We start from the raw sequence: 25,944 nt of genomic DNA, 5'->3' as shown, positions 1-25,944 counted from the left end.
GATGGGTTGGGTCATTACCAGAAACCATCGCGCTTTTCTTTTTTTGTCTCTGACCATACTTTCTTTTTTTTTTAAGGCATCATTTTCACAATTTGTCTGAACCAAAAACACAAGCCCAGCAGTTAAAATACATTCAAGCTTAAAATTCTTGTTAAAATAAAGATTCAGTAAGTTGGAGGAAAAAAAGAACAAAACAAGTTGACGAATTTTTGGATCTGAATGGGGGGGGGGGGGGGGTGCTTCTGCTTATTTCTGACTCACACCTCCTTTCTTTTTATGACTAACTTTGGGCCTCATCTTTTTGTTCATAGAGGGTGCGTATCATCAATAAGTGACAACGCACACATAGCATCAACAGATCTTTGTCAGTCATGCTAATTACTTGAGGTACCTGCATTTATACGTAAAGGAGTCCGTGGGCCGGGCAGGTTGGTCGCCCAGCCAAACGGGTCAAAGGTCATCTATGTCGGTGGCTCAGATGACAAAGACGGGGCCTTCAGATATACTGTGGCTACCAACGAGTAAGGCTAGAGGCCCTTTCTTTAGTTTTTCTAGGTGAAAAAGGAGGTATTTTACTGTAAAACATGCAAAAAAAAAAGAACGATAATATCTGAAAGCAAGAATTAGTGAGCGCTTAAATTTTTGTTGCAGTTCTATTTATGTCGGGATCATGACATGATGGGCCGTGAACTTAATTCAGAACACAATGCCTTTTAACATAATTGACCTGCTATTAAATTCCTTGACAGCAGAGTATATGCTTTTTTGTTTAAATAAAATTTTTGTTTTTTCATATTCTAATTTTGTATTTTAATTTTAGGGGTTAGGGCAAGAGCTCACCTTTTTAATTCAGTATTAGGTGATTACTTCCTGATTTCTTCAATACTGGATGATTTTTATTTTACGTTCCCAATGTGCCTCAATAAAATGTAAACATAGGAAAATAATTTTGGGGAGTGAGTAGAATAAAACAAAACACTTTAAAAGTCAAAATAGACATTATTTAACAAATTATATGAAATATTGATCAGGTGTTTCCAGTTTATCACGATAAAATAATAGATCTAAATGTGAACGACTCAGAGAAAGTTTGCTGTGGCTAAAGCTTCCAGCATCAAAGCCTCCATGCGCTCGTGTTTTCACACATCATGTTGAGACAGAAACAGCCAGGGTTGTGTGCTTCCACGTGTGTGTGTGTGTGTGTGTGTGTGTGTGTGTGTGCACATGCTAGCCTTGGATACGCCCAAATTCGTATGTAGGCTTTCGTGTGCGTTACATGTGGATCGCTGTTTCTCACGGCCATGCTGCTGATGTCGTGACTGACAGCCTTGTTAAATTTCAGTAAAGCATGAAACAGGACTTGAAAGTGGCTTGTGTGTGTGAGTGAGTGTGTGTAAAGTAATCCATACGAGGGCACCGGATGACCTTTGAACCCTGTCTAAGCGCTGATTTTCATTCGCTCTCAGCAGGATTGTCTAATCAGAAACATAACACACGCAGAAATGCACACACACACACACACACACACACACACACACGCACAGCAGTGTGATCCTAAATACTGGTGCTTGGAGTTTGGCTAAGCTTTGCATACTTACCTGTGATTGTGATAATGTGCCAATGGCTTGAATATGTGCTGAGTTGGGAAGTTTGTGTGTGTTTGTATGTGCATTTCCATGCGCAGGTGTGTGTGTTTGGCACCTGGCGCGTGCCCTACACCTCACCAGTGTGTTGACACAGTAATTACAGGGCAGCTGGTACACATTGGCCCTCACTCCGCCCTGCATTTACTGTTCTAATTAGTTCCTGTTCCAAATAAGAGGCAGGAATTTTAATAGAGAACCGCTGGTCTGCCACCGCCGAGCTCCGCATACCCTCACACTCAGTAACACAAATGAAACCAGCCTGTGTGCGAGTGTGTGCAGAGGGTGGAGAGACGGCGGGGGCTCAGCGCGTTTTCGGAATTCATTTTTCTTCTTCAATAATTAAGGAAAAGTTCCATCACGGCGGTGATTGACATGACAACTGCTTTTCAATGTGAATGCGATTTAAGTGTCCACAGTGACCCATTTTAACGGTGAGGCATGAACCCGGTGACCTGACATGACCCCGCCATGACCCCTCAGCTCTTTAAGGGCTGAGGAAGGGGCTTGAGGTCTGGTTGGAGGTGGGGTCACGGGTGAACGGGGAAAGTTAATATCTGTCACTTAGGTGACGGGTAGCCTGTCTGTCACGGCTACAATGACACAAGCTCCTGGTTTACGATGGTTGCTGCATTTCAGTGACCTTTTTGTGAATAAATTCAATCAGAAAATGACATTTGAGTTTTAACAGCCATTACATTTTCTCTTCCTTTCTAGAACTATTTTGATCTTTTTTTTTTTGGCCTTCACTTACAGTGCTTCATACTAATATAGTTTGTCTGCTTCACGAAAACTGATTTATGAGGCCGTTTTATAGCGTGCTCAACACTGGTTATTGCAAAGTACATGTGTGTTTCCTCTGCTCTGGTTTCTCTGCAGGTGAAGAAATCACTCAGTGAATCTCATGTTCCAGACCCTTCAGAAGCCAGGTATGCTCACAGGAGTGTGTGTGTGTGTGTGTGTTCGTTCTCTGGTCAGGGTGCAGAGAGTTGAGGTTTCACTGCATTTGCAAGCTGTGATGAGGTCATGATCACTTTCCCCAAGACCTCAGTGCTTGACACAGACACACAGGAAAAGATCGTCCGATCCACGTGAAAGACAAGCAAAGGGAGCTGCTATTTATTTCGAGTTGAAATTGATAACAATTTTAATAAAAATCAATTATTACTTTAATTCATGATTTAGACACAAAAAGCCAGATATTCTCTGGCTTCAGCCTCTCAATTCAGAAAGTATCATTCTCAGTCATTCATCATTGTAAGCAGAATATATTGGTTTTTGGACTCTTGGCTGACATTTGAAGATGTTATTTTGGAGATCCGGGAAGTTGATCTTGGTCTCCCCATACACTAAAAGAAAAATTCCTTCATTGGAAAAAAACCCCAGACAAATCTGCAAAAATAATCTGTAGTAGCTCCATTTATTTTACATTACACACTTTACATTGTGCTAAGATGCTGCATATCCTGTGTATGAGCAGACATAATGTGAAAACCAGAATAGAGTTTATGAAACACCAACTCTTGCCATCGGCTCCCTAGAGCAGCGAAACAGAAGGGGGGGGGGGGGGGGGAACGGTGCAAGGAGGCGGTGGAGAATGATTTTCTGCTGATCGCAGACAAAAGCATGGCTGAGGAGCGTCGAAGCACAAAAGAGGGAGCGAAAAGTGGAAAAGCGATCTCATTTGACTATTCTTGACTATTCTTGCTTAGAATATGAGAGATATATTAATTTAATTTTTTAAGTTACGGTTACCGTTGTGCTTTGTTGATGTTAAAACAGTGTTCAGTGTTTTCAGTTCAAAATGTTCAAGGGAACAGAATGAGTGTTTAGCTGTAAATAGAACAAGCAGTTTGACAATGTTGATTTAGTGTGTTTATCTCCCTCACTTTCTCCTTTTTGCACCCTGACTAAAAGCGATACGTTTATACCTGTCAGTCTGACTTTGGGTTGCAGTCATGTGCGGCGATCTTATCTACCCACGGCGTTGAGCTGGCCCGTCTCCAGGCTGCGGCACAGATGGAACGCACGCACACAAACACACAGGCGGGGGATAGAACAGCAAATGCGGGCGCATTTGTTTAATTGTCCCTCCATCTCTGTCATTTCTTACTTTCATGTCTCACACAAAAGCTCGAGTGTGACCGGCCTGCGGGCGGCAGTGGATCAGGATGCACACGTACATGTAAACGTGTTCATGTGAGGCGCTGTCCATTCACTGACTCATCTTTAAACTGTGCGCATGACAAAATCTAGGTTTGTGGCGGCAGCGATTACGAAGCTTCAGCAAGTGTTTTATATTGCTTCTCTTAGTTTGCATACATGAATGAATGAATGAATGAATGAAATACGCTTCCCACCGCAGTGGGGATCATGGAACCCAAGGAGAGGCGCTGCTGCCAGTCCAAATAAGCAGTACATACTGATGCAGACATGAAAATCAGACCGGTGAATGCAGAAATATCATTGTGTCCATGTGTCTATTTACTTCAATCACACACACACACACACACACACTTCATCATTACCACCTTGTGTGCTGGTTTGTCCCAGTCATGCATGTGGAACACATTGTAAAACGGCAGGCTGTGGGTTTGTACTGGAGCCCAAAAGTCCACAGACACACACACCTACACACACACACACACAGGCCTGCAGACAACATCTTAACACCTTTGAACACATGCTCTCCTCCACTAACTGGTGACTATATTACTCCTACCATAATATATAGAGGTGGGAGATCCCCAGCAGTGCAAGCATATTGCAGCTGATCATCCTTTTCTCTCTCCCTCCACCCACCCCCACCCCCCCCTTGCAGGTCCATGGACATGCAGGACCTAGCCAGTCCTCATAACCGTGTGGGAGGTGGAGATTCGACAGGTTCCAAGCTGGACAAGACCAACCTCAGCAGCCCATCCATCACCACCAATGGAACAGGAGGTGAGAATGCAGAATGTGTTTGGTGTTGCAGCAATGAATGGGAAGTTTTATCCACGGTAGAAAGATCCTTTTTGAAATATGAATATGTATCCTCCTGAGACCCAGCTCGCCAGTTAGCATGTCCTCTGCAATGGACAAATGTCCACTACAGAGGACATGCTAAATAGCTGGGTCTCAGAAGGATTTTTTTTTTTTTTTAGCTTCCAATGGAATTAAGTATATGCTGAATTAAGTATATGCTGTTTATCAAGCTGGAACTTATTAATTAATGGGTTTTAGTAGGTGCTGGCAGGTCAATTTTGTTGAATTTGCTGGTTATAACCTCAGACGTGCCACACAGAGTGGCGCTAATCTTCTCTTCTTCTGCTTATAATGATATGAAATATGAATCATTTTCATCACATCGGTGATATTCCTTTGTTAAAAGCTTTTTATGGCACTAAGCTCATTTAGGCGCATAATAAATCGCATTGTGCATGTGAGGATCACGAGCGCATTGTAATGCAGTGAAACGTGGTGCAAAATCATCAGTCGGGGATGTTTTCAAAGGGCGGAGATAAGTGCTTCTTTCGGACTTTATGGAAATGGAAGGAGACACATTCAAACACACTGAAACACGCATCCCATGCTGGCAGGAGGACTTGAGTAAACCACTGAAGAATGTGTGTAAACACAAGGCAAAGCACTTCTACGCTACGCTAACAGCTCGGCAAAGTGTGTGTGTGAATGCAAGCCCAAAATCCCACTGGAAACTATTTCGTCTGCAAGAGCATTAAAGCATCACCACTCTCCAAGATGTCAACACCAGAGCCCTCTCCCCTCTTTCATCGTCTTTTCTTTTTCCTCCCTTTCTTTTCCTCTGTCTGTCTGTGTTCCTCTTTTTCTTCCTTCTTTTTCTCTTGCCATCTTTCCCCTGCAGTCGCCCCCGATGAAGCCGTTTGATACAGTGGTGCTTGGATGTAAGTGCTTTTGTTGAGCATAATCCTTTGAACTGCTGCTGATTTAACAAGCAAACCGCTTTTAAAAGTGCCGCAATGGAAAAAGTGAGAAACTGGACCGCAATCAACTCGATGGTCGGCACACGCACACACACGCACACACACACACACACACACACACACACCGTCGTGCTCAGATTGGACCCGATGATGAATTCAGACTGTATTAGAGTACATTAAATCATTTGATGAGCTCACAGCTAAATGGGCTAAGCAGACAAGAGCTGGGACTACGCGCTCACAGCCAAAATAAACTACATGCCCAACGTTCCCCTCACCTGACGTCGGTCGGAGCCCGCGGGCCATCGCCATAGCAACTCGTTCATCTTCATTAGAGCGCGTCAGCTGGGTGGTGTTGCTCCCAGAGGTCTTACTTTAAAGTCCTGCTTTAAAATTTAGTTCTCAGGTCACGAGTGCTGACTTTGAACCATCAAAAAGAACGAAAGAACCTCACGCAGGACGTTTCCAGGTGGATCCCACCATCTTTTCAATGTGGCGAGAGCGACATGAGAAGATTGAGTCCACACAGACGATTATCGCACTCAACGGTTCCCCCTCAGCAGCATGGAGCGCCTCTCTAAATGCTGAGCATTTAGTTTCACAACTCTTATCTGTTGAAGTGCTGCCATTGTTGTAGTTTTATAGTTTATAGCCTTGTGCATCTTCTGTGAAAAGCCTCAAAAATGAGTGTTAGCCTTGCGTATAGCCACTGAATTTGTAAATGGGCAACTGCAAACACAATTTGCCTCCCAGCACTTCTAAAGCCACAACGTATCAGACAACACAAATTAAATTTGTCTTCATTTGTAGAACAAGCAATGAGGGGAAAAAAACCATCATGGCTGGTTTTGGTCTGATGCGCTTCAAAAGAAGTGTTTGACCATTTGCGTCAAGAGCAGTAGGACCTATAAGAGAACGCAAACGGACATGTGCCGAGCCAGTTCTTTAATCCGAGGAATTCCAATCCATGTCCTGTATGAGTGAGGCTGGCGTCCTGCTCTCAGTGCGTCTTATCCTCACCACCTTCCCACCTTACGCCCCTTTAGGTGAAAACATGACAGTTCTAAACACGGCTGATTGGCTGTTGGGCTGCAGCAGCCCACCCCCTGCCCCGGGCTCCAAGGATTATGGTACAGAGGTGCATGTGTGTGAATCCAAGGCCAAAGTGTTAGACAGTACTTCCTTAAAAGCAAAAGGAATGAGTTTCTACATGGAAGCATCCCCAATGTAATGTTTTTTTTTGTTTTGGTTTGGGTTTTTTTTGTTTTTGTTTTTGTGATTTGCAGTCATTTTCGTTTGTTTGCAATGTTCTCCGCTCTTTGGATCCCATCGTGAATTCGTCACTGCGTGTGTGGAATTGTGACATATTTGCAGGGTTTCCACGAGCAAAACGTTTGGTATTTCTTTGCCAAAGGGTCTCCTTGTATCTTTTACTGATGGTATATCCAAAATTCAATCAATACCAAAAATATTGACATTAAAAATCAAGAAGTAATGAAATCTGATGGTTATATATAAAAAAAGAAAAAAGTCATTTAAAAAGCTCCTAGTGGCAACCCAGCTCACCTCATTTGGAACATGCATGGTATCATCTTCCTTAAGGTTCCCTCTGTGTGTGTGTGTGTGTGTGTGTGTGTGTGATGGACTCCCTTAATGGCCGACCCTGACTCTAACCTTTTTGCTCTTCCTCAAGTGAAAACCGAGCCTATGAACAACAGCGATACGGTCACTACGACAGGCGACACAGTGCTGGACACATACGCAGGCTCAGGTAAGAACAAATGTGTCTCGTACAAATGCAGTAATGCACAATTTTCTCCTGTGGAGTCTTTTCAGAAACACACATCCCTCCTCTCTACTCAAACATGTGCGAGGCTGTGGATTGTCCTGTTGAGGAGCAGTCATGTTCAATGTAATGTAAGCCTGTGGTTGTCTTGTTGTTTGTTTGTTACGTGCACTCTGCTGTTTTTAGTGATCACCAGCAGCGGCTACAGCCCCCGCTCAGCCCACCAGTACTCACCTCCCCTCTACCCGTCTAAGTAAGTCTGACCCTTTACAACGCAGGAGCAGATTTCCAAGAGTGCTTCTAGTTTGTTTCTGCAGCACCAATAAATTCACCAAATTCAGTTATACACCTCACTTATTGCTCCCCCCCCCCCCCCCCCCCCCCCGCAGGCCCTACCCTCACATTCTCTCCACGCCAGCAGCCCCTCCCATGCCAACATACGCCGGCCAGCCCCAGTTCAGCAGCATGCAGCAGTCGAGCGTCTACACTGCTTACTCCCAGACAGGACAGCCGTACGGACTGTCCACCTACGGTACCGATTCATTTTCTGTGTGATCATTAAATCACTGACTCGATAATTATCACGTTATGCTAACTCCAGTGCGATAAACTTGGACTGAGTGAGACGCTAAAAAGGCACACAATACAAGTAAAGCCCATATTAAACTCTGATGATCCTGTCAAACGGATGGATCAGAAGAAATTCTGTTGTACCAAAGGCTGTGTAATATTCTGTGTTTTTTTTTTTTTTTTCTTGTCACAGACCTTGGTGTGATGCTCCCAGGCATCAAGACTGAAAGTGGCCTGGCCCAGAGTCAGTCCCCTCTGCAGACAAGCCTCAGCTACAGCCCCGGGTTCACCACACCTCAGCCTGGACAGACTGCATACTCGCCCTATCAGATGCCAGGTCAGTGTGAAACACAGAACGATATCGCCTCACCTGCACGGAGTGACCGAAATGTTTAATGTCCGATTCCTTCCTCTTTGTATTACAAGGTTCCAGTTTCACTCCTTCCTCAGGTCTCTATGCCACCAACAACTCAGTGTCCAACCCCGCCAACTACACTGCCACACAGCAGGTACTGCAGTGTGTGTGTGTGTGTCTGTCACAGGATTGCCCTTCAGATTCATGTGGGGTACTTTCACAGTGCAGCTGGATGTTGGTTTCAGAAATCCAGGTTCAAGTGCAGGTCAGATAATTCAGGAGTTAAAGTGGGCCATGATGGTCCAGAGAAGCCTTCTGCCACCGTTAATTAATTCATTAATCTGATTGGTGATTTTTACAATTATTAAAGTCATGCATTGTTAAATTTTCAAGTCAGATTCACCCCACCGACCTTTGTCAGTGTTTAATTTTTTTCCAACTTTTAGGTTAAGGAGAAAACATTTAATTAATTAACATTAACTAATATGCTACAACTAATATTTTGTATTTAGAGCTGCTCCAAAGAATAAATGTCCCCAAAAAAATGTTTTTGTGAAAGAGTGTTTTGTTCCCTGTCCTCCCCCAGTGCCTAAACGCTTAAAGGAGGATTTTAATGTCACACTGTGATAGATATGACTGAAAGTCAAGGTTTGGCTTGTGTGTCTGTAATAAATGGTGTGGGTGTGCGTGTGTGGGTGTGTGTGTGTGTGTGTGTGTGTGTGTATCCATGTGGTGGTGTTCCACTTTATAAGGACTTGCAGAGATGGACGTAGTGACAGGTTTAGAGAGCCGCCTCATAAAGGCGTCCATCTCTGCTAGGTCGATAAAGCAGCAGCACAAGGCTTTAATTGTTTTGAAGATATAAAAGTATTGAGGGAATAAAAGATGAGAGAAAAGAGAGAGAGAGTACTTTATAATCTCTCTTCAAAAGATGCTTTGAACATTTCCAGTGGGAAGGGAAACATTTTCCTGTTTTTTTTTCTTGATTTTGTTCTTTTTTGTCTAAGCTGTGTCTCCATTCATGTCTTTCCCGATAGGATTATCCCTCATACGCGACGTTTGGCCAAAACCAGTATGCCCAGTATTATTCTGCCTCCACTTACGGGACATACATGACCTCCAACAGCGTGGATGGAACCGGCTCCACGGCCGCCTACCAGCTGCAAGATCCCACTCCTGCCATGAGCGGGCAGGCTGCTGAGCTTCATCCAGGTTGGCATCACGGAGCGACACCAGTCGGAATCTAACAAACCGCCAGCCCTGAACCGAACTACCAGAATCTCACGCACATGCTAACAAATGTTTCCAGAAGAAAAATAACCACAAAATAAGATTAGCCTCGCAGACTTTGCAGTGAAGCTGCATTAAATGTTGCACTTTCATAGAAAGAGGAGAAAATACTCTTGGGAGAGCTCAAGAATGCAATTATTTTCCATTTATCTTGGCTTTAGTTCAGGGAGGCTGATTAAAGGAGCTTATCATTCTTCCTGTCACTGGAACTTACCTCCTCCCTATTTTTTCTCACTAATTCTCTTTCTATTTTATAGTTGGTATCCATTTGTCCGTGTCACACGTGCCTCTGACTTTATCCATCCCCTCCTCTGGCGCTCTCCCTGATTGAGATATAACAATACGAGAGCCTAAGCATGGAGTCTGCTGCTGGTTACAGGAGAGCGGTGGAACATATGGCATTAGTGGGGTGTGTGGGTCCCGCCTTGCAGAGTTTTGCATCTTTGAAAGCATTGGATTACCTAACTTTTCTAATTTATTGCACAGCTCCATCTGTCCCCTCCTCTGTTAAGTCTTTGCATCGCTTGCTATCATGAATCAGTCAGAATATGAATGGTGCTTTTTGTTTAGGCTCCTCGTTAGTCTCCGAGTTGATCTGTCAGGCCAATTACTTTGACTTATTAAACCCAACAAGAAGACATAATAAAGCTGAAGGCTTAAATCTTGAGTTATTGACCTTCCTGAAGTGGATAAAACTCTAGAACACCTGCGGGATCTACGCTACTGCAGCGCTGCTCCTGCTTCAAGTCGGGGGGGGGGGGGCGTAGGTTGAGCTCGCCTGTGCGGCTTCAGGCAGGCATTTGTTCCATTTTGAATGTTTAAAATCTTAAACACGTCTGCATTTGCATGCAGTTTCTGGAGACTTCGACACAGTTCAGAGCCCCTCCACGCCCATCAAAGAGCTGGATGACCGAGCCTGCCGGAGTGGGGGCTCCAAGTCCCGGGGCAGGGGCCGCAAGACCAACCCGTCCCCTCCCCCTGATAGTGACCTAGAGGTGAGGGACGAGCAAACGCCACAGTGTCAGCAATGACTGAATATTCCATGGATATGGTGTCCCTTTTTATAGTCTTCCTCTCCACACGCTAAAATCTCATAATGCCGCAGAGAGCCAAATGCTGACGCCACTGTCAGGACGAACACGGACGCACACAGCATGAGCTCTAAAGCTCGCCGTGCTGTTTCCTCATCATCTCACTGTTTCTGCTTCTCCAGAGGGTGTTTGTGTGGGACCTGGATGAAACCATCATCGTCTTCCATTCTCTGCTCACGGGATCTTATGCACAGAAATATGGGAAGGTAAGATAGATAGTTTGTTATTGCTGAGTCAAGTCCTACTGTGTTCATGTCCGTTTCTGGCTGCCTGAGTGTTATCCGAGATTCCAGCTGGGAAAACGCAGGACTCCTTTTGGGTTAAATGAAGGGAGGTGAATCCTCACACAAAAATTACTGCATGTGGCGAAAATGGTAATTGAACTGGATGAACTGAAGCGTCATCCTCTCAGCAAGCCTCAAGTATTCCTGCAATGAGTCCAATGTGGGCTTTCTTCTCCCTGGCTTTGCCTCACAGGCTACATGCTACCTTTTGTATTTATATTTTTGCTTGATGAAGGGTTGTTCGGGTCATTAGACAAGAATACCTGCATACAGTATTTAGGGCAGAAAATAAGTATTTATTTTTCCTCCAATACTTTTTTCTGCTTATAAATACAAGTTGATTTTTTTTAAGAACACCTTACAAATGGATTATTAAAAATAATGCATTAATGACCAATGACATTTTTTGTATTGTGTTATCGTGTGGATGTAGTCCATTGATAATATCTGACTCATTTTATCTCAATATTGTTGATGTGTGCAGCATTTAAATATTAAATTTCAAACCCACAATGAGCTCCATGTACAATTATTACATCATTACGCAAGTGCACCAGGAAAGTTCTTTTTGATACATGAAAACATGAAGGAGTCTATTAATGTACGTGCATGTTTAGAATATGCACGAAGCTCATTAATGATCTGTGTTCAATTAGAATGTAACATGATTATTTCTCAGTTACAATGACTTTGCGAATGTGTATGGTGGTCTGTCCTCCTCATTCAACACCCACACTTCTTTAGTTTTAATAGTTCTTATCTTATGTGGTATCTTTTACTTCTTGGAAATTGCAATATTTGGCCAATACAGTATACAATTTTCTTCCCCTCTGAGTAAACACAAGCCTGCCATTACAGTCCTTTCATCACACTCTGCTGCCTCCAAGGTTCATTATGATATTATTTATAAAAATCTGGCACGGCACACACGCACACACACTCCTAGATGCGCTCCAGAAAAATAAGATGTCAGGATATTTCTTCACCTCATTTGCTGCTACTGCCCTCAAGAAATATAGTGACGGTTGTCTCCGCTCACACCTCCCAGAAAACAGTGTTTACACTATTGACATGGTAACCACAAGACCCGGGAACCCTTCTCATACGGGCTTTGTGAAGCTTTAAATGATGTCTGACTACTTGGTGTCTTTTTTCCCACACCAATGCACACTTCTTACCTCCTGATTTGTTGGTTCAGGAGTTATTGTCAACATGGATGGTCGTCATGAAGTGTCCTAGTGCTTCAATAATAGCCACCGTGGGTGAGAGTGGGGGCTGTTTCAGACTTCTCTGACCAGGCCAAAGTAATATTTGCAGTTTTCTGCGACTGCTTGGACGTGTCTGGCTAAATATTTTTTTTTTTTAAAGAGCCACCTCCGCCTCGCCTCTGGAGCCTGAAGCGTGGCCAAATTCAACTGTTCAAAAGGAATGTGCACATTTTTGCTGCAAGTGTTTCGACACACACTGATGTCTGTAGTTCTCCTTTGGCTGGCAGCCAACATAATCATTACCTGAGAGACAAACTCAAGTGTGTCTCGTCCCTGTGATTGACAGGAACGAAGGAAAATAAATGCAGGTGAAATTTTGGATCGCTATTAGTGGCTATTTAGTTTTGGAAACCTCTGCGCGCTCCACATCTTTTCTAACTTTGTGAAGTGTTTTTCTTCACCTAGGAATGCTGTCAATCGCTGTCTCTTTCTGTGTCTATGCCCCTCTCATTCACTTTCACTCTCCTTGCTGTTGCTTTCTTTCTATTCTGGTCAACTGGCGGCGTCAGCAAATCGCACGGCAAGCTGTCGTCTCTTGCTGGCCTATCACAGATGATGGTTTTTGCAGCTGAGCCCTATGTTGGCAGGGCACACACACTCAAACCATTCGCATACCGCATACACACCACACAGCGTCTCCCTTTGAGGGTACTTGCTCAATTCAACGCACACACACACGAAGACTCAGAGGTTTACAAGCCATGAGCCATAAGGAATGTTGATGGGACAGAGCAAGTGCAGCCTGTCTGTCAGCATCTGCTGTGATGAATGGACTGTACCAACTCCACAAATAGGGGTGGGGAAAGGGGTTGACATTTGGGAAGTAGAAGAAGAATCAGGAGGTGTGTAAAACCTGATTTTTATTATTTATTTAAGTAATGCCTCATGGACAGAATAAATGGAATTACTTTTCATTCCTCTATCAGGACCCTCCTATGGCAGTCACTCTAGGTCTGAGGATGGAGGAGATGATCTTCAACTTGGCTGACTCACACTTATTCTTTAATGACCTGGAGGTGAGACACAAATCAGACTGACATGCACATTTTACATTTTTAAAAGCATGTGAGAAAGAATAAGATCATTAGGGGGCTACTGCCCTCTAGCGGTGTGCTACTTTACTGCCACTTCAATGGTTTATATACTGTCTGGCAAAGCTAATCTGCACAAAATGGCAATTGAGAAACTTTTTTCAACAAGTCTAAGCCTAAAGAAAATAATAAATAATTAAATAATGAGGGGGAAAACCAAAACATACAGAGAAAGTGTCTTATACATAGTAAATGCCACTAATGTGTGTGTAATCCGGTTCTTTATTCTTATGTGTGATCTTATTTGTGTGTGTGTATGTGTATGTGTGTGTATGTGTGCAGGAGTGCGATCAAGTACATATTGATGATGTGTCATCAGATGACAATGGCCAGGACTTAAGGTGAGGTTTTACTCGTTCATGTTTATGTATGATAAATACAACATGAGTTATAATTTATTTTGTTCGGTCAATGATTCACAAATTAAATTGTTTTCCGTTAATAAGCTTTCTTAAATACTGTATTAAAAAACAACAACATTAAATTCATCAGAAACATTAAAACGTTTTCCTTTGTATTTTAATGATAGAAAATAAATATAGGCAGTTACGTTCATGGAAATGAATAATAAGAATAACCATTTGATCTTTTTGTTCTACCAGAGCAGATTTTTGCAAATAAAACATATCATTATTATTGACAGTACTTACAGTTTTGCAACTGATGGCTTCCATGCAGCTGCAACCAGCGCCAACCTGTGCCTGGCTACGGGCGTCCGCGGCGGGGTGGACTGGATGAGGAAACTGGCCTTCCGCTACCGACGTGTCAAAGAGTTGTATGGCACTTACAAAAACAATGTGGGGGGTAAGCCACAGTGAAGGGGGTTCACTGGATAGAGATGGGGAGTTTTGTTGGGTTGAGAGGTTTTCATCCACATGTTCTTCGACCTGATTTTAAAATACTGTCAGAAAAGATTTACCGCATCAGCTTTCAGAGTATAATGCTGAACAATTATTGTTTAAGAAAACTTTAAAGACGATGAAAATTGACAAAAAGAGGCGTTAATGTCAATCGAGAAGGGAAATTATTCATTCTAGCCACATTCTAACATGCATATAGATGAAAAATAAAAATTTATTGCTGCTTATAAATGCTTATTTTTATTTGGATTCTGGAAAATAGGCACCAACATCAAAGCTGTAAATATTATTCTGAGCAGGAGTTTTAATTTGAACAACTTCCCTGGCAAAATGTAAAACTAGAAAAGTACTCAGAGACCGCAAACCTCCGCCAAGCAGCTCGTTCCCCTCCTAATTGGATTTACACCATCCACATGGTGATCTGGATCATCACAAAAAGGTTCTAAATTGTTCTTGGTATCTTTATACACTAACGATGAAAAGTAAAAGTGAATCGGAGTTTTGTGTTTTTATCTGATTTCTGAATCCTTAAATGGAATTTTCAATGTTAAAATGTAATAATTTTTCCTGACCTCATTCTGGATCAGATCCGGAACACATTTTGTATGATAGTGCATATCAGACCCCTTTATGACTGTGATTTTTGGTGAGTAAATGTAATACATTTTTTCCAATATATGATTTTTTTTAAAGCCTCCATTTAAATGGGAAAAGCCAGTTTTTTTGTATACAGACAGGTATCCAGATCACTCTGAAAATTTTAGACCCATCTCCGTATTATTTTTCATCAAGATCCATCCAGCAGTTTTTTTCGTAATCCTGTCAAAAACACAAAAAATAAAGTAAAACAATTGTTTTTCCTCCAAGTGCAGGATGACTGATAATCGGTCTTAGCACGAATAGTGATGATCAGTATTAGCAGGAACAGACTCGGAAGTCATGAATGGAGTTCACCAGCTGCACAAATTCTGAGGAAATCAAGCGTTCTTCATCGTTTGCTGTTTCATGCTGTGTCTTAGGGCTGCTGGGTCCTGCAAAAAGAGACGGCTGGCTGCAGCTCAGAGCAGAGGTGGAGGCTCTGACTGACTCTTGGCTCACCCATGCACTCAAGTCCCTGTCTATCATCAGCTCCAGGTGACACTACTTCTCAGTCATTTCGTAGCCCTCCTCTGTTAACGGATTGCTGGCGAGCGTGGGAAATATTCAACACCAGAAGGCGCTCATTCACAATCCATCTGTTCAATCTAATCAACAATCAACTCACGCGCCTTTAACTAATAGGGGTCTGTCCTCTGTGTCCCACAGGAGTAACTGTGTGAACGTGATGGTGACCACAACACAACTCATACCCGCGCTGGCTAAAGTTCTCCTATATAGCCTGGGATCTGTTTTTCCTATCGAGAACATTTATAGTGCAACAAAAATAGGTAAGACACAAACACACGTGCACACACAAACGTTCCATAAATCTTAAACAGCCTGATATGATAAATAATATCATATGGGTGGAAGAAACTTAAATGTTGATTGATTTTTTGTATTTTAACGGTTCCAAACGTCACCTATATTTTGTTGCTTACCATTATTTTGATGTTTCTTCATCTGCTTCATATGGTACTGATTTCCTGTTATGGTATTAGATGCATAGCTCCAGTTGGGCTCGGGTTCACTGGGCAGTTGGTCGGGAATGTTTGGTTACAGTATGCTTTATTTTAAATGATGTGTGTGTACTTATGAGTGAGAGAGAGTAAAACCGAGCCTGACACTAATACATTAAATTAGATCCTGCTGGCTATGCATTGATGCACACTGACACACACACACACACACACACAATTGACCTTGAGCAAGCTATCAAGTAGTAGCTCGTAATAAAACAGTCACAGACTTGTCCAGTCAGCAACTTTCTGTGACTTCTTAGATCTTGGCTGTTTAAATTAATGTTGCATCTCTTTTAGTCAAAGGACAAACGAGTCAATTGAGGATGGATGGATGGAGGTGTATCATGTATCACCATTACTTGGAAAAAATGTAATAAAATGTGAATTAGTTTGACCCTTCAGATGTAAAGAGGCTCTTATTCTCCGACTCACACGGACCCCTAAAGAACATCAGACTCTCCAGGCCAGACGGCCACAAACTGAAGGCATTCCAGTGGCCTGAACCCTGCTTACAGCCGGGGCCAACAATAAATCAGACTCATCGGTACATCAAACTGCACAAGGAAACCCGAATGACTTGGATTATGTGTATTCAGGAACGTAAACCCAACAGCAAGCGGTGCATACGTGCGTGCGTTTGCTGGCTTATGTTGGACCCAGTTAGACGCCGCGGTGCCATAATTCAGATGGATGTAACAATGTGGTTAACGTGTCAACCTCCATAGGTTTAACATGCAAGCAGCCTGCAGAAGTAACTCCATGTGAAGTTACTCTACATGCAATTAGCATTGTGTATGTTGTGCAGGGAAAACCGCTGAACAATTACGGTGACGCCGCAACTTTGGCCTTTCTCAAAGTCCGTCTGCTCTTGGAATAACGGTGGAAAGTAGACTGATTATGTTTATCTGAAGTGAAGCACCTCTCGGGATGCACCGCGTGGGTGTCAGGGTTAATCAGAGTGAGTGATCTCTTCTGGGATGGTGGCGTTGTGAAAGCATCCCTGTCCTTCACCTCACCCTTGCTTGCAGCCCTCTTCCTCTTCATGTGTCTTATGTCTGTCTATCCAAGAACAAATGAAAGAACTGTGAAAGCCCATTTGTTTGTCTCCAGGCAAAGAAAGCTGTTTTGAGCGTATAGTCTCCCGCTTTGGAACTAACATTACATATGTTGTGATTGGAGATGGGAAGGATGAAGAGCATGCGGCCAGCCAGGTAAATAAACGACTCCTGAACTCTGACCCCTCTGACCTTGTTACCCTCCTTCCTCCCCTTGTTTATTTGTTTTTTGCAGGAAAAGAGAGTTGCTTTGAGCGCATAATGCAAAGGTTTGGCAGGAAAGTAGTGTATGTTGTAATTGGGGACGGTGTGGAAGAGGAGCAGGCGGCCAAAAAGGTAATGGACCCACAACCTCAGTGTGAGCCCGCCTACTCCCCACAGTGTGAGCTCTGTGGACGAAGCCTGCCTTTCTTTGCTGTAGAGGTTTTGTGTTGGTCGTTCACTTTATTCTGTTCCTGCTGTCGCTTTTTGTTTTTGTTTTTCTATTGTGGAGGGATGGGAGAGTTTTGATTGCAACTGCGAAAGTTTGAGATTGAGGCTTAGCTAATGTACATCATTCACCTTCTTTGAAAGTCAAATATACACAATTATAAGCCACCTGCAGCCCATTTATTAGAATAAAATGTACTTGGTTCAAACACATCTAAATAAAATGAAAAGGAATGGCCACCCAAATGTACAGTGAGCAAGCTTTGATCAATCTCAACATTGTGGGGTACTATCCTGTGGTGAGTGGAGTATTTTATTTACATCCATTCTCTAGTTTGTGTTCAGGTCACTTCCTGTTTGTTAAACTAAGCCAGGAGCTGCTAAATATAGCCTTATATAACATGCGGCTATATGCGTGATATTTATCAGCGTTTTGGATTGCATGGATTTCGATTGCGGTGCTTTTTTGCAGAGCAGGCAGCTACACACTTCTGCAGTGCAGCTTGCATGACTCACGGTGGTGGTGTGTGCGCAGCTTTGAGACGGTAGTGATGGCTTTCACGATGCGTGTGTTCTCTCTGCAGCATAACATGCCTTTCTGGAGGATATCCAGTCACTCTGACCTACTGGCGCTGCACCAAGCACTGGAGTTTGAGTACCTGTAGCTGTTAAAGAGACTCATGCCAGGTTACTATGGACACGGTCAGCCAGGCAGACCCATCCCCACTCCTTTTGTATAACTATTTAAGAACAAAACAATACACTGCAACTGTTTTTGTGATTTTACTTTTTGTACGTTTGGATTAAACGGTCTTAAGAGGCTAAAGGAGAGGTGAAAAGATGTGAAAGAAGAGCAGGGTTTAAAAAGACGTCTATGCTGTGAAGACTCCATCCTTACAGCTGGAGCAGGACAGGCTACAGGACATCCTTGGACTGGGAGGACTGGTTTCCTTGGGGCACCCTGGACCTACTGGAACAAGTTCACACAGGAGCTTCTCTGTACAGGCAGCAACCCACGTGGACTCACCAGCTGCTTTTTTTTTCCTATCGATTTCTTCCTGGTGGTAGAACAACTCAATGCAGGAAACTGTACATTTATGATCAACGTAATAAAGGATAGTGGTGGGTGTTTTTGTGAAGGAAAGAATTAAAGTTTTTTTTTTTTTTTCCACCCCTGGATTTTTGTAATTTTTGGAGGGAGTGGGGGAATTGAGGATGAAGTTGTGTTGTGCCTTATTGTGCTTGAATTTTCTTTATTCAGAAATGTCTGTATGTAGATATAAAGGAGAACCCTATTCAAATGAACTGTCTTGTCTTCCATATTTTTAGCTGGTTAATTGTACAAAACTCAAACTGAGCAGCACGTCATAGGTAACCAAACCAAATTCTTGCTGATCTGTCAAATTATCCAGACTCCTCAAAGTGCTTTTTAAACCACATTTACGGAGAAATTTGTGTCACCGCCCTCTTTTGCAGGGCCAGACATTCATATTGTTGGATGAAACACCTGAATTCAAACATCTTCTTGCAAGTTGCAACCAACTTCGAATTTAGCTTTTATGCAGCATTTGGCAAGATGTTCAAGACCAGGTCTTACCTTTAAATATGAACAAAGTATCGGTATATATCTCTTAAGTTAGTTTTTAAAGCATACGAAACTTGATTTACAGCTACCGGTAATCTGCCGTGTTAATTTTGGGCCATACATACTAGAAGGATGTTCAGTGTATCCCTTCAAAAACAGACTCCTTATATATTTGTATTCTATCCAGTAAAAAGTAAATATTGCATCTACAACCGATCATTGTGTTTGCTGTTAAGGATACACCAGAAAATGGCTTAGTTTCCACTTTTTAATTCACATTTTTCATTTCTTGCTCTTGAAGTATTCCTCAATCACATCTTTGGCCTGAGATTCTTTGCCGTAATCCTGCAGACAAGGAAAAAAGAATGATGGTAAGACTTGGTTCTTACTAAAAGTATCAGTGTACAAAGGGCTGCTCAAAGTCTTGAGATGAGTGCTAGCCTCTCTGTTTTATGTAGCCATTCTTAGGGACCCCACACACCACAGCCAGATGGAGGGGCTCGTACCCTGGCTTTCATTTAGCCAAACGTATTCAACAGCTGCATGTCACAAGGTACATGCAGCCGCACTCGATTGGCACATGTCGTTGGAAGTCTTTATGCATTTTAACTTTTGTCTGACTAGACTTCAAAGAAAAAAAAAAAAAAAAACACCATCCCTCCTGACTTGAAACGTATGCCACATAAAAATAGGCCTTCTCTTACCTTGACCACGACACAGCTGCAGCCCACAACCTTGCGGGGTTTACCCTCGCGGTCGATCTTGCACAGGCCGACCCACTCACCGAGCTTCTTGTTGTCATCAACCTGAAATGAAGTTTGAACAGTTCCGTCCCTTATCTTTTGAATTTTGCCAGACACTTAGTTAACAAGCTGTAATGTTTTACAACAAGCAATTTTACCACAAAATTGCATTACTCAAAACAAAACCTTAAATTCAGTGACAAATTATATCTTTAAACATTTGTGGGACAATAAATGGTAGCCATGTGGGTACCTAGAGTGTATCTCAGACATATTGGGTAACAGTGGCAGTCTCCTCATATCATTCAGTAGAGGGAGCCAAATCATCATCAGTGATACAGCAGTGCATGCCAACATGTCACCTGTAACTCCCACTAGACAAAACCCGAGTCTTTTACATTATCCAAACAGTCATTCTTCCTCAACATAGCCATCTTCATCGAGCAGACATTACCTTAATCAGGTTGATCTGATGCTCAGCACAGAGGGCCTCCACCAGCTTGACATACATGGGCTCGTCACAGTTGGCTGCAAGGGCGCAGAGGTGGGCCTGACGCCTGCGGAAGAACACTGAATCAGCTGGGATCAAAGACCACACCTTACACATTTCAAACACAGTGGAATATCTCAGACAGAAATCGGGTAACGATGGCAGTCTTCCACACAGACTTTCAGAAGAGGGAGCCAAGATATCATCAGTGACATTTCTGCAAATAAATAGAAACGTATTGATCGGATCGAATGATTCAACATACTTGTCCAGGGCCTTCGCAGCCTCACGGATTCCACGAGCAAGGCCATCGTGGATCAGGGCGGTCTTGAGTACTTCTGGAAGAGCAGTGTTGACATCCATGACACCTCCGGCAGCAACGCTATCAAGACAGACATGAAAGAGTTCAAGTATGATCAGGTTACAGATAGCGAGAAGCAAACTTTGATGATATTTCGGGTGCGTCAGACAGGGGATATCACTCATGGAGGAGTGAATGGGAATCCAACAAAGGTAGTCATCACGCACACACCCAAAAGAAGTTTGCATCTTCAAACTGAGCATGAAGTCGGCACTGTGCCAGTGAGCAAAAGAAAACAGGCCAGTCATTGTCATATTTGTTGAGTTGGTCAAGAACTGCATCCCATTTCTCAGCGGATGGTAACAGATGCCACATAAATTTTTAACTTGGATCCTTAACTTGAATAAAGTCCCTGCACATTCCCAGTGCAGCATCGTCATGACAACGTGCGTGTCTATTGTGTACTAAATGTTTTCTGTAATTCCAAAAGTCACACTGCTGCTTATTATTAATAATGCATTCTGAATCTGAATTTAAGCCGTTTAGTTTTTGGAGGGCTCAGTTTTCATGCCAATTTTCTTCTGAATAATGTACCCATTTTAATAGATTAGACAAATTTATTATATTTGTCTGGAGTGATATTCAATGGTTATCCAAATTATTAAATATGTATAAAACTCTTAAATCTGTAGACTTTCAGGCTAGCTTAGTTCATACTAGCTTCAGACAACCGGTCAGGGAACACACTTCAATCCTGCTATACAATAAAGGAACTAAACCTTTATGAACGCACCAACATTCCCCCAATATCAAACCACACCTCCGACATTTCGAGGCCAACTCAAAGACGTCAGCGACTCTGAAGGATCGAGTGATGCAGATTCAGCATCAAATGTCCCGAAGTGGCACTCTGCTACGCTACGCTATGCTAAATGGTTAGTCCTCTCAAGCTAACAGATAACATTTAGCCGCAACAGTGCACTTAAGTTAAACAACAACGCCATAAACTTGACTTATTGTTTGACCAGACACTCTTCGTTACGGTTTTGTTTATTACATCGCTCGGTTCACGCTGCCAGTTAGCATCATGCTTACCCTTCCTCGGCCATTGTTGGTTTTAGATGGATGTGGGACTTAAAGCTCTAAAATAAACGGCAGATGAGAAAGGCAAGTTATTACTTATCACAGAACCGTCTTTGCGAGAATATTTAAAACCAAGATGTTTAATGAATCCAGCAGATTGGGCGGATAACTCAGAAAACGTACCAAAGCCACTTGGGGCAGCGAAGAAAGAGGACGTCAGCAACCTGCGACGACGCTTTATACCGCAAGGCCCCATTGTCGCCATATATTGGTGTCCAACGAACTGCCTGTGTTGGTTGAGGACGCAATTTCGTTGTTTCCAGGCAAGAGGAATTTAAAAATAACTAAAATCTTCTCTTAATCTTGAAAAAACTAAATGAAGAGGGAATTACAAGACAGAGGGAATATCTTGTAAAATATCCATTTAATTCCCTCACCAAAAATCAGTCATAAAAGGGTCCGATATGCAGGACTGGACTTCCTCCTTGTAAGATCTGATGCCACTGAATGAACCCTCTGCCGAGATTATGATTCATTTCATTCTGTCTGTTTAATAAACTATCTGAATTGCTGAAATCTGACATCTTTGTCTTTACTAAAATAAACGAATGTAACCGGGTGATTGGAGTTAATTGGGCAGGCAGGTGTGGGAGGGAGCACCTGTGGCCCATTTACCACTGATTGGGGGGGCGGCGTATATAGGTGCTCCCCTCCCTCGTTCCGAGTCCTCATTTTGTGTTTCCCTGTCTCGAAGGCAGGTTGGCCGTACAGACCGTCACTGCCGTGTCTCTCCTCTTCTTTTGTTAGTTTTGTTTTTAGAGTGTAAATAAATGTTTTGAATTCCTAATGCCGTGCTGGTCGTCACTGTGAGCGGACCTGCGGGTGGGGAAACCCGCTAAAGCGAGCTGGGGGACCAAAAGGAAAAACTATATCTTTAGGGGCAGGTCCTAAAGTGGCGTTGTTGGCAACGATCGTTTGGCCCCATTTGCCCAACGCTACACAAACATGTTGTCTGTGTATCTGAGGACTGGAGAGTTTAGGTCTGCTCAACCCTGACACTGAGTAGTATTACTGTAGTTTTTGTTCAAGTGTTCCAGTTGAACAATTACTAATTACTAATTTCAGTCAACACTGCAGGCAAATGTGTTTAGACTACTTGTATTTTTTTTTCATTAGTTTTGCTGCAGGTTTGATGCCTTATCTGATAACCCGATAAGTTTAATGAACAACAACAACAAAAAGACTGTCAACGATATTCAGAGTTTAATAGATACAACAGTAACATGAACGGCAAGCTAATAAAGTTACAGACTAAAAAGTTGGTAGTTCGCTACCATTTTGTTCGAGCATTAAAGATAAGAAAGAACAAACATAAGAGCAGAGGTAGCTCAAATGATTTCAACAAATTTTATTTGGCTAATACAAACTGTTCAGAAAGTATTTGCATCCCTGGAAACAAAAAAAACAAAGAAGCCCTTGCACATTATTGTCCACGAAATTAACGTTTCATTGAGCATTATTAATTAATTATGAACAAGAAGTATTTCATTACTCACTCAAATGAAAGGTAACAGAAATGGCAAGAAGCAAAAATAATAGTCATTCGTGGATACATTTTTGTTCATTTGCTTCACCTAAACAGGTGAAGACTACTGCTTCAATCCTGGGAGCTTGAGAAACTCCATCAATGCCGAGCACTCCACTGCCTCATTGAATGCCTCATAGTTCTGGAGGAAGATGAAAGGTATCAGCGGTTAGGAGTGAGGGACACAGAGGGAAATATACAGGGAGCACAAACAACAACCTGATTACACCCTCCTATAAGACTAACATGGGTAAATCATCTTTTTACAATACTGCCCCCCAAGGGTGGAACTGTTTGACTCCTGCCCTCAAAACATGCACCTCTTTGGCCTCATTCAAAACGGCCCTAAATATTCACCTTTCAGGGGGGCAGAAACGGAGATAGTCATCACGACTCTCTCCGGATCAATCCCCCTCCCCCTTTTTTGTCCACCTACGTTGTACATATTATGTGTCTTTTTAATGTTTTGTTATTTTGCATCTGTGGAGTAATTTATTTTCATTTTATTGGTACTGTTAAATGTCGATGATTTATGTACTAAGGACTTTCAACGGAAACAAGACCGCAAGGGCTTTTTTGAAGTGCTCCTCTTAGACAGGGTGTTTGACTGTACTTGTACTGTAATACATACTATTGTTTTACTGTACTTGTACTGCTCTAACATTCTATCTCATAAATATATTCATCATCATCATTCATGTACAGAACTATGTCAAAGTTTTCAGCAGGTGTGAAGAAACACTGTAAAGTAAAAAACAGCTGATACTGATACTTGTTTTATTTTTTAACCTGATTGGTTGTCATGATCTGATTGATGTTAGATATTATTAAGGAGTTGCTCCCTTTTCTGTGTAAAAAAAGGATTTACCTGTAAGAACTGTGATCACTTCTGAGACTTTAAATAAATTAAACTGGACAACATGGTCCTGTTGCTGACGCGTCCTGAAAATCAGCTCTTCTTTAAATGGGACAACATTTCTGTCAAAAGAAAGTCTGAATGGAATGTAAAAACTACTGCAAGGAGAGGCCGAGGTCTTGTGTGTGTTTGTGTGTCTGCGTACTGTACTGTGGATGTGTTACACACACTGAGAATATTTATTTAGTTCCTGTGTCCTTGCCCTTTGAATACAAAAGTTATTTTTTTGTGTGTGAAAACGCAGCTAGTGTGTGAATGATTTTCATGCAGCAATCCTTTCGTGTTGGGATGACATTACTTTACTGGCAGAAATTATTTCTTTGGTTTTTACAGGACATTTCGTCAGACTTACCCCGCAGTAGTCGCTTCCATTGACTATCTGAGGCGGCAGCGCATTGGGGTTTTCAGCCAGCTCCCTCATTTTTATCTTCATATCAGGGTCAGAGCAAACATCCAAGCGTTCATATTTTACTTTCTTGCTATCCAGGACAAGGAAGATATGACTCTGTCGTTTCTTAGTCTGTGGAGGATATTAGAATGTCCTATAAGATTACACTACAATCTATTGTACAATAAACTTAATGCAAAAAAGCAATTTGACATCAGCAATGAAATCCAAACACAGCGCACAAGCAGTGCTTAAGTATTAACGAAATCAAAAAAAGAATGATCCAGGAAGTTTTCATACTTTACCATTATATCACAAGTCACGCTGGAATAATACACTTTGATATCTGACATATCTGGGCTTTTTTTTTTTTTTTACAGTTTTAACTAATATGCAGGTTTAAAAAGAGACGGACTCAGACTGCTGAGAGGGAAGCGGAGAAGCAGAGAATGTTCCGCTGTCGTAAATGCAGGAATGTCTGTCTGCAGCGAACAAGTACAGACACGGGTTACCTGCGTGGGCACACCCACTTCATACCAAATGTAATGACTACTGTGATGACCAACAACTTATGAAAACACACACACCCAAAAGATTACTTTATTCTTCTGCTGCCTAATTTCAGAGGTAAATTTTGTGCACCTTTTACAACCTTTTGTCTGACAGCTTTGTTTTCTAGTTACATGTGATGCGACACATTTAATATAATCCCTGCTCTCTGAAAACCATATATATATTTTTTTCATATATATATTATTATTATTTAAAAAGGTAAAAATATCTTTATAGATTAAGAAATGTATTCCACTATCTTGGATAGGCTGGAAAATGCAGCATCACAAAGCTGTTGAAAACTTTGATTTTTAGTAATATGTGTACCGTATCTCATAGGGCTGGAACCTCATGAAGAGTACTAGCTAGAATTTGACTAGACCCAGTACGACATAGTAAGGTCTACACACCGTTTCCAGAAATAACATTTATTACCTTTTAAGACAAAAGCGACGTTGGTAGACTTTGCTTCAGGCGTATGCCAGGGAGAACCAGCCTCTTGTGTTGGAAAGAGCCACAAAGGGTAATAAAACACAGAACACTGTATGTATGTATGTATGTATATCTACATACATATCTTTATTTATATCTACTTCTGTAGCTTCATACACAAAAAATAGAATCCCACATTGTCATCTTTAAACCTCGTCTATTACACCTCTCCTGACAGGCTGAATACGTCTGCGTCAGTGTTGCAGGTTTGATAAGCAGGAAATAGTCATTTTGAGAAATATTATCAAACTGGTAATGACACCGATATGATTCCAAATTCTAAGCTGTGTTTTTTTAATGGCCAGTCATAGCATCAGGGTCGAACTGTAACGAGACGATTGCTTGTAGGCACACTGACATAGGATGGGATCGTTTTCTCCACTGTCTAGTCATGATTCTAAAGAAAGCAGACCTCTTGTTAGAATGACACATTTATTCATCAATATTGATATTTAAAAAAATAGTAAATTATCACGTAATGCAAA

The 25,944-nt window shown here is 42.2% G+C and overlaps 3 protein-coding genes and 3 non-coding genes across 6 annotated transcripts in view; 1 reads left to right on the top strand and 5 right to left on the bottom strand.

The window, feature by feature from the left end:
• The window catches only part of eya4 (EYA transcriptional coactivator and phosphatase 4), a 34,790-nt gene extending 16,161 nt beyond the window's left edge, over positions 1-18,629 (top strand). Inside the window, exons 3-20 of the mRNA XM_068753854.1 lie at positions 2,523-2,572; positions 4,465-4,586; positions 6,631-6,714; positions 7,278-7,355; positions 7,557-7,623; positions 7,760-7,902; positions 8,134-8,277; positions 8,367-8,449; positions 9,333-9,507; positions 10,438-10,580; positions 10,799-10,882; positions 13,155-13,244; positions 13,602-13,660; positions 13,963-14,123; positions 15,199-15,313; positions 15,485-15,606; positions 16,951-17,051; positions 17,909-18,629. Of these exons, the coding sequence (XP_068609955.1) occupies positions 2,523-2,572; positions 4,465-4,586; positions 6,631-6,714; positions 7,278-7,355; positions 7,557-7,623; positions 7,760-7,902; positions 8,134-8,277; positions 8,367-8,449; positions 9,333-9,507; positions 10,438-10,580; positions 10,799-10,882; positions 13,155-13,244; positions 13,602-13,660; positions 13,963-14,123; positions 15,199-15,313; positions 15,485-15,606; positions 16,951-17,051; positions 17,909-17,989 (1,902 nt within the window). The 3' untranslated portion in view covers positions 17,990-18,629. The remainder of the gene's footprint in view (positions 1-2,522; positions 2,573-4,464; positions 4,587-6,630; positions 6,715-7,277; positions 7,356-7,556; positions 7,624-7,759; positions 7,903-8,133; positions 8,278-8,366; positions 8,450-9,332; positions 9,508-10,437; positions 10,581-10,798; positions 10,883-13,154; positions 13,245-13,601; positions 13,661-13,962; positions 14,124-15,198; positions 15,314-15,484; positions 15,607-16,950; positions 17,052-17,908) is intronic.
• A 534-nt stretch (positions 18,630-19,163) lies between these two features.
• Positions 19,164-21,764, bottom strand: rps12 (ribosomal protein S12). Its single transcript, XM_068753855.1, has 6 exons — positions 21,710-21,764; positions 21,539-21,585; positions 20,408-20,524; positions 20,107-20,209; positions 19,614-19,715; positions 19,164-19,254 (listed from the first exon to the last, which is right to left on the bottom strand). The coding sequence occupies exons 2-6, from the start codon at positions 21,550-21,552 to the stop codon at positions 19,192-19,194; spliced, it is 399 nt and encodes a 132-aa protein (XP_068609956.1). The 5' UTR covers positions 21,553-21,585; positions 21,710-21,764; the 3' UTR covers positions 19,164-19,191.
• LOC137909723 (small nucleolar RNA SNORD100) lies at positions 19,912-19,992 on the bottom strand. The gene has a single exon (XR_011106012.1). It is a non-coding gene; the product is annotated as a small nucleolar RNA SNORD100 (small nucleolar RNA).
• Positions 20,274-20,358, bottom strand: LOC137909724 (small nucleolar RNA SNORD100). Its single transcript, XR_011106013.1, has one exon. It is a non-coding gene; the product is annotated as a small nucleolar RNA SNORD100 (small nucleolar RNA).
• LOC137909721 (small nucleolar RNA SNORD101) lies at positions 20,602-20,672 on the bottom strand. Its single transcript, XR_011106010.1, has one exon. It is a non-coding gene; the product is annotated as a small nucleolar RNA SNORD101 (small nucleolar RNA).
• Positions 21,765-22,784: 1,020 nt separating the features above from the next.
• On the bottom strand, positions 22,785-24,882 carry zgc:153284 (uncharacterized protein LOC751696 homolog). Its single transcript, XM_068753898.1, has 3 exons — positions 24,721-24,882; positions 24,380-24,547; positions 22,785-23,253 (listed from the first exon to the last, which is right to left on the bottom strand). The coding sequence occupies exons 1-3, from the start codon at positions 24,766-24,768 to the stop codon at positions 23,176-23,178; spliced, it is 294 nt and encodes a 97-aa protein (XP_068609999.1). The 5' UTR covers positions 24,769-24,882; the 3' UTR covers positions 22,785-23,175.
• Positions 24,883-25,944: the final 1,062 nt, after the last annotated feature.

Source organism: Brachionichthys hirsutus, chromosome 20 (genome assembly GCF_040956055.1).
Source record: "Brachionichthys hirsutus isolate HB-005 chromosome 20, CSIRO-AGI_Bhir_v1, whole genome shotgun sequence".
Lineage (NCBI taxonomy): Eukaryota > Metazoa > Chordata > Actinopteri > Lophiiformes > Brachionichthyidae > Brachionichthys > Brachionichthys hirsutus.
This window is presented reverse-complemented; position numbering and strand designations above follow the sequence as displayed.